The sequence below is a fragment of the Phalaenopsis equestris genome, unplaced genomic scaffold, assembly GCF_001263595.1.
Source record: "Phalaenopsis equestris unplaced genomic scaffold, ASM126359v1 Scaffold000992, whole genome shotgun sequence".
NCBI classification, from domain to species: domain Eukaryota; kingdom Viridiplantae; phylum Streptophyta; class Magnoliopsida; order Asparagales; family Orchidaceae; genus Phalaenopsis; species Phalaenopsis equestris.
The window spans coordinates 48967-57508 of NW_018165431.1; the positions used below are offsets into that span (position 1 = coordinate 48967).

Here is an 8542-nt window from a genome sequence, read left to right on the forward strand (position 1 = left end):
TTGAAAGATATTTACAACGCATACACAAAAACCGGTCATCACATGCTCAAATATACAAAATTAAAACTATAATATATGTTGACTTCTTAAAGACGTGTACTCATGTATTGTTCATGGGCTCAAACAGCCTAGGAGAAATGTGTTGACGAAGGAAAAATAGGTTGGAAATCCCCTACATCCCTTAGAATAAAATAAGGACTTGGAAGAAATGATGGGTAACAGTTAGAGGAGATGGGATGTGATTCTTCTGAATGGTGGGTGTTGTCACCATTTATATATATATATATCTAGTCTCCCATCCCTGTCCAACCATTGAAGGGGATATATATATATATATATCTAGTCTCCCATCCTTGTCCAACCATTGAAGGGAAAAAAAAATAAATAAATAAACCTTGGATCATACAATACAAGTCTTGTTCGTGATATCATATCGAGAAGACGTGGACATGAGTGTCAAGCAATCAATAAATAGGCATCGACACATGTCCTTGACTTCAGTGATTGGCTAATCTCGATGGATGATGCAGAAAGATCGACGGGTAACCTTGGCAGGTCACTTCGACAACTGGTACTAATGGTTGGCAAATTAGCAGGTGTGGTCGGCAAACGATGTCAGCAATTAGCACACAATGGTTTCCATGTCTTGGAGAAAATAGGGCTCTCTAGTCCGAAGAGGCCTGCTAACATATGCATTGACCCATGAAAAATATTTATGGCTATACAGTATATATATATATATACAAGCAGATGTCCGACCAACTAATCTGAGTACGCGGTGTTATATATATATATATATATATGATTGAATATTTTATTCATAATATTAAGTTCATAATACACGTGCCCTTGAGGCGTCAAGGATGCAACTTATTAAGCTTTTCACTGCACGTTTCCTCCCGTCGCTTGAGAAAATCCACTGCCAGGACAGATGTCCACAGCACCTAATAATCCCTGTAGATAAAATATCGCGAAATTCTCCATTTTGAAGAATCATTCGATTGATCTTTGAACTGCAATGGCGGGCACTGTGGGCATTCCGATCATCTGCAATGGTAGATTTCTTCTATTTTCTTCCTTTTTCTGTTTTTCCGTTCTGTTTATGGTGCTGATAGGGCTGATTTTGAGGTTTATTATTATTATTATTATTATCTTTTCCGGTTGTGGGCGGCAGCGGCGGTTTGTTGGGAGGCTGGTAAGCCGCTGGTGATCGAGAAGGTGGAGGTGGCGCCGCCACAAGCGATGGAGGTTAGGGTTAAGATCAAGTACACTTCGCTTTGCCACACCGATCTTTACTTCTGGGAGGCTAAGGCAATTTCTCTCTTCTTTAGCCTTTTGAATTGTTTACTACTTCTGTGACCTTATTAATTTCTTCTAGTAATTACACGAGTAAATCTTAGTTATTTGTGGCTGTTTGGATACAAATAGGTTTTAATTCTGGTAGGATTTAGTGCAGCGAAATTTGAGAGGATTTAAACATGGCAATTACGGGGGTAACTAATTCAGGGTAAATTGTTTGACAGACTATTGGTTTTAGGATTTTTGATTTCTGAGAGATGGGAATTTTTAAATCCATAAAAACTTATGTATAGTGGGGTTTGTAATGTCTTGAATTTAATAAATAATGGAGCTGCAATGAGATATATTAAAGCGGTAGGATTTGAAATCGTCAAAATTCACTACAAATTAATCTTGTTTAAATCATGTCTAAAATTGGTAAAAATAAATAAATAAATCCCATTATTGTTAAAGAGAATCATATTAACTTTTTGGATTATGTTTCAATATATTCTCGGCTTAGTTGGATAAAGGAGTTTGTGATATGGCAATTAAAGGAATTTTTATCATTAATACTTTGATTTTATTGGAAAATAATTAAGTGGGAGTAGGTAGAGCCTGCTTTATTGGGATTTGCATGTTATGAGACCCACTTTCTTTATATCTATATTGGATATGATCGTTTCAAATTTGCAATTTTCTTATGTTATATGGGAGTTATTTGAAAAAATTAAGGTCAGTCATATTTTAATTGTATAAATTTACATAATGTTGATTTGCATATGGTACATTAATAACAAATATTTTTTTTGTAAAATTGTATAATATAAAAGCAATACCTTAAACATTTATGTGATTAGAAGAACAATTATCATTGTAAATGAGACATAAATTTCCTCAATACCTATTATAATTTTATGGATAAAATATAAATTCAAAATATTTTGTTGTATAAGTCAACAAAAAAATCTTAAGACAAACTAAACATGCAGATAGTAATATTAATAAATTCTAACAATATTGTTCTCTTCTTTCAGGGCCAGAATCCCTTATTTCCTCGCATTTTTGGCCACGAAGCTGCAGGGTAAGTTTGCTTACTCAAATGAGTTTATATCAAGCTAGTAGAATGCTAGATTTATATATATATATATATGAAAGCAATCTAGTTTGTGTTATTTTGAAACTTAAAATGGTTCTAATTGTGTTGTTATATTTCCAAAAAGAGTTTTTGTTTCTTTCGCCAAATCTTTCTTTATTTGAGCTGAAGAACAGTATGAAAAACCCTAGAACTTGATGATAATAATATCAAGGAGCATTTGCATACATACCACCAAGTTCCTATGTATTTACATATCTAACACCTAAACTTTATCTCTTATATTTATACCACCAAAAGTTTTCATGTCCCATCAAAAACACCATTAATTTAATTTTTAAAAAGTGAAATACTTGTTTTCATTCATAGGTAAGGTGACATCCATGTAAAAATAGAAGTTTAAGGGCTTTGCTTGGCTGCAAGTAGAATTTAATGTAAGTTGGATTTAGTAAATCCGTAAATTCATAAATCCACCCATCCTTAGTAAATTCAGATTTCGGGTGATTCGAAGGCAAAATTGGATTTACTAAATCCAAAAATTCTTAAATCCATGGAACTGAATTTTGTTGTTTGGCTGGATTTAGAAATTCTTTGATAACTCCTATTAAATGCCTCTACCAAATAGCCCCGAAATGTTAGATATGTAAATACATAGGAATTGGGAGGTATGCATGTAAATCTTCCTAACATCAAACATTCCATCTTTTTCCTCTTAAATCACTTTAAAATAGCATGTTTATTTGTTCTTTACAGCATCGTGGAAAGTGTTGGCGAAGGCGTGACAGATCTCAAGGAAGGAGACCATGTTCTTCCTGTATTCACAGGAGAATGCAAGGAGTGCGTACATTGTAAATCAGAAGAGAGCAATATGTGTGATTTGCTCAGGATTAATACTGATAGAGGTGTAATGCTAAGTGATGGAAAATCAAGATTTTGTGCAAGGAACACCCCCATCAACCACTTTTTAGGAACTTCCACGTTTAGTGAATACACAGTCATTCATGTTGGTTGTCTTGCCAAGATCGAGCCATCTGCTCCTCTCGACAAAGTTTGTGTTCTTAGTTGTGGGATTTCCACAGGTAATTGCACGATTACTTGTAGCTATTTTTTTAATTTTATTTCAAAGTGTTTACAAGCATACCACCCAGTTCTCATATATTTGTGTATTGAACTCCTAAACTTTCATTTTTGCACACTTGAATTTCTTACATCACATCAAAAATAGCACTGTCCCTAACTTTTTAAAAGTGAAACACACCTTCTCATGCATAAGTTTTTGATAAATGTTAATATCAAATCTTAGGTGTTGGATATGATCCATAAGAACTGTTTGGTATATACATAAATTTCCCTTTTACTTCTAATCATTTCCCTCAAGTTTTTTGGGACTGTTTTGTCTACAAGATTTAGTAAATCCCGTGAATCCCTATTTAGGTTTGATGCAGAATGAGCATGTTGTATTTTGAATGCAGGGGTGATGAAAATCTGTTATTTGGATTGAAGAAAATGGAATGCAGAGTAAAATTTTGAGTTTTAAACCCATTCTCTAGTTCATTTCTAACGTATTCCGAATTTGCCGGATTTAGTACATTTTTAGAAGATTAGAATATGACTACTTTTTTGCATGAAAACTATTAAGTTAACTTAATCATGATAAATTGTTTGATTATTTGTTTCAAAATCTAAAATGTGAGGATAAATTTTTTAATCTGTTAAATCTCATGAATGAAGGGATTTAACAAATAACAATATTAAATGACATTTATCAATTAAGTCGGATTTCTTTTTTTTTTTTTTTTTTTTTTTTTTGCCTGGATTTAAGCAAATTCTTGTAAATCTTTTCTAAATCCTGCCTGAAAAAGGGAATTATGTTGGAAGAAATATGAATATAGCTTATAAAATTTAGACATTCTTGCAGGTTTGGGGGCAACACTCAATGTAGCAAAGCCAAAAAAGGGCTCCAGTGTAGCCATTTTTGGTCTTGGAGCTGTGGGTCTTGGTGTAAGTAATTTAACTTATTACTTATCATCTTATTATAAATTATTGCCTAAATTTATGTCAGAGTGATCATTTTAATTTCTTCAGGCAGCAGAAGGTGCAAGAATTGCTGGAGCATCTCGAATTATTGGTGTTGACTTTAACCCAAACCGATTTGAGGGAGGTAACTCACTAACCTGTTAAGTCTCTTTTGCCTATTATTATTATTATTATTATTATTATTTAGGAATTTTTACATACACACCACTCAATTTGTATGTATTTACATATCTAACATCTAAACTTTAATATTTACGTATATGCCAACTAATCTATACATGAAAATGTGTATTTCACTTTTAAGAAAGTTAATATTATTAATATCATCATATTAACTTTTTTTAAAAGTGAAATCCACATTTTCATGTATAGGTGAGGTGGCAATTATGTAAATATTAAAGTTTAGGTTTATATAGGTAAAATATAACAATTTGGTGGAATTTATGCAATTACCCCTATTATTTATGTATCTTTTACTTCTCTTTGTGCCATTTAGTTATTCTAACCGCAATTTTTTCACTCTAATTTACAGCAAGAAAGTTTGGACTCACCGAGTTTTTGAATCCCAAGGATTATGAAAAGCCAATACAAGAGGTGTGTGTGGAGTATTGGGGAATTTATTTATATCACACAATTCTTATGAATCTATATATCTAACACCCTAAAATTTAATATTTACTTATATAACACTTCAGTGCCATAACCACATCAAAACATATGCATGGAAAGGTGTATTTTCCTTCAAAAAAAAAATTAGTATTAGCAGTTTTTTTGGTTTTGATACTAATACTTTGAGTGTTATATAAATAAATATTATTTTTTTTGGCATTTGATATGTATGTTTGTGTGTGTAAGAATTATGTGTTATGTTTATAAATTCCCTTGGAAGTATTTTGGTTAAATACTTCGTTTGCTTTTATTATTCTGAGACTAACCTTACTCCATTAATGGCGCTTCTCGTGAGCTTAAACAGGTCATTGCCGAAATGACTAATGGCGGAGTTGACCGAAGCATCGAATGCACCGGCAATATCGATGCCATGATTTCTGCATTTGAATGTGTACATGATGTATGTTAATTAAGGAGTATATTTTAATTTTGCCAGATTTACATACCTCCCACTTAATCTCTATGTATTTACATATCTATCACCCTAACTTCAATTTTTACAGGCATGGCACCTTAGCTATGCATGAAAATGTGTATCTTACTTTTTAAAAGTTAAATTAGTGATATTGAAAAATTTTGGTGGCATAGATGTAAATAGTAAAGTTCAGGTATTAGATATGTAAATACACAGTAATTTTTTTATTTTTTATTTTATAGAAAACCCCCTTGAGATAAATTTTAATGACAGGGCTGGGGCGTTGCTGTGCTGGTGGGAGTGCCCAACAAGGATGCCATGTTCATGACAAAGCCTATAAATGTGTTGAATGAGAGAACTCTGAAAGGAACATTTTTTGGCAACTACAAGCCAAGGACTGACCTTCCTTCTGTTGTTGACATGTACATGAAGAAGGTAACTTTCAAGATCTTTTTGTTGTTCATTCTGTTGGGAAATATGCGAAACCTTTTTAAATATAGAGCAAAAATAAAGAACATATATATTTGTATGATCAATGTAATTAAATATAAGAATTTCAAGCATTTTTGTACATAGGTTCATCAGGTGAAGATTTCGCCATAATTTGGTTGTAGAGGATTACAAGCTTAATTTTTCTGATTCATTTTTATTAATGAAAATTTTAGCGGAATAAAAACAATGTAGGATTGCATGCATGTCATTCAATTCCAATGTTTTTAAACATCTAACACCTAAATTTCAATTTTTACATGCACACCCCCATTACCTAGACATAAAAATACATTTCACCTTTTAAAATTTAAATTTGTGGTATTTTGGATGTGCTATGAAAGATTTGGTTGGTTTAAATGTAAAAAATTAATGTTTAGATATTAGATATGTAAATACATAGGATTTATGTAAAAATGTAATGAAACATTCGACCCGTAAATGTAAGGTATCTTTTCGTAGGGACAAAATTAGGCTCCATATGACCGATCAAGTCTTCATAAAAACGTCAATAAGTTTCTTCTTAGGATAAAAAAAAATAAAATAGAAAGATTTAGATGCACACCACTCAATATTTGCATATAACACCTAAATTTTTAATTTTAGCATACATGCAACCTTACCTATGTATGAGAAGGCATCTTTCACTTTTTAGAGTGATACTTTTTAAATGATATTAAAGATTTATATAATATAAATATAAAAAACTAAAATTTTGTTGTTAAATATGTAAATTTATAGGAATTGGGTGGTATGTATGTAAATGCTGCTAAGATATAACCTCTCATAACTCAAAACGATCTAAATATTCAATAAATTTGCTGAGATTATAAAGTTTAATGTGCAGGAATTAGAAGTGGAGAAATTTATCACCCACAGGGTAACTTTTTCTGAAATCAACAAAGCATTTGATTTGATGGTGAAGGGCGAAGGTCTGCGTTGCATCATCAGTATGGAGGAGTAGAAGAGCTGCTTAATAATTATCATTTAACTTCTTATGTTTAGAGAATAATTAGGGAGGTCTTAAGCAATGGTTGAGCAGTGATTAGCTTTGCTATTTACATGCCCCCATGACATTATTGCAATAATATGTTTTTGTATTAGCATTGAGAATTACTATATTAATAATAGGTAATACTTTATTTTATTTTATTTTATTTTTTGATAATGTGTCTTTTACTTATTGGTTATTATGAATTCTCAATCTTTGTGGAAATTGTGATTTACTATATATATATATATATATATATATATATATATATATATATATATATATATTAGTGCTTAATAATCTTATAAGTTTGAGCTAACCCTTGATTTAACTGGTTAGTTCGTGGGCTAAGTAGTTTAAAAAGTATTAATAAAAAATATACTTAAAACGTATTAAAATTTAGGAATTTAAGCTCATTTTTTAAGTGTATAAAATGTTCATTATTTAGTTCCTGATTTGACTGGTTATTTCGTGTGCCAAGTAGTTCAAAAGTATTAATATATCCATATATATGAGGAGAAGCTAATATCATAACCACAGAATGATCAAATTAACTCACAAGAACAGATGCATCTAGAATGAAAAAAAAAATATTAAATAAGTTTTATTTGATAAATAAAATATATACTAAAGATGAGTGAAAAACAGAAAATAATGAAAAAAAAAAAAAAAAATGCCCCGATGCACAACACATTAGATGAAAATAAAATAAAATAATCTCAAATTGCACTTTCTGAGCTCATGCATTCTAATAATATCAACCACAACAAACCTTTATCCTTGCGTCCTATTTAGTGTCATATTTTCATTTAATTTTAATAAATTAGGATCATTTTTTATACAATATGCTCAAGACATTCTAGGCCTACATTCCCCGTTCTTAATATAAGTCGAATCTAAAACATTTACTCTTCTAATCGGATCATCAGATGTGCAACATTTAATTTGACCAAACCATCTAAGACTACTTTAATCTTGTCCATCACGGGCACTACACTAACCCTATCACGGATATATTGATTCCGCATTTTGTCTTTAAGTATAAAGGCACTCATCCACCTAATCACCCATCTCGGCAACAATTAACTTAATTTTATGCACTCTAATATGAGTTTTTAGATGTTACGCAAATACATAAGAATTGTGTGGTTCATGTCAATGCCCGGTTTTTTAACAACAAACTCAAGTGCTCGCAGAAAATAACTAAACTCTCTACTACTGCATAATCATCAAAAGCAATAAATACTCCCAATAACAAATAGCAACAAAATAAACTGCAACCAGAAAAATTTCGTCATTCAAACAAAGTAGCAGAACAAACTCAAACCTCTTAGTGTTAAAAGTCACCAAATGTTAAAGATTAGATTGGTATGCATGTAAATATGAATTTTTAGGTGTTAGAAATGTAAATTTATAAGAATTGTGTAGTACTTATGTCAGTGCCCCTTTTTTTTTTTTAGATCAAACTCAAGTTCTCGTTGGAAAAAAAAAAACTAAATTCTGTACTACTGCCAAATCATCAACAGCAATAAATTCTCCCAAAACATAGAAACACAACGAACTCTGG

At 31.2% G+C, this 8542-nt stretch overlaps 1 protein-coding gene across 1 annotated transcript; it reads left to right on the top strand.

Moving 5' to 3' along the window:
• The first annotated feature begins 861 nt into the window (after window positions 1–861).
• LOC110032641 (alcohol dehydrogenase-like) lies at window positions 862–7139 on the top strand. Its single transcript, XM_020736333.1, has 10 exons — window positions 862–1055; window positions 1175–1311; window positions 2316–2362; window positions 3128–3453; window positions 4293–4375; window positions 4460–4535; window positions 4944–5005; window positions 5385–5480; window positions 5769–5930; window positions 6832–7139. The coding sequence occupies exons 1-10, from the start codon at window positions 1019–1021 to the stop codon at window positions 6946–6948; spliced, it is 1143 nt and encodes a 380-aa protein (XP_020591992.1). The 5' UTR covers window positions 862–1018; the 3' UTR covers window positions 6949–7139.
• The last annotated feature ends 1403 nt before the right edge of the window (window positions 7140–8542 follow it).

Bases quoted from the DNA above. Each gene is read 5' to 3' on its own strand.
- LOC110032641 (XM_020736333.1), top strand. From the start codon at position 1,019: ATGGCGGGCACTGTGGGCATTCCGATCATCTGCAATG. The intron at 4,536-4,943 runs GTAACTCACTAA...TCTAATTTACAG, and splicing joins CCCAAACCGATTTGAGGGAG to CAAGAAAGTTTGGACTCACC. The intron at 5,931-6,831 runs GTAACTTTCAAG...TTTAATGTGCAG, and splicing joins TTGACATGTACATGAAGAAG to GAATTAGAAGTGGAGAAATT.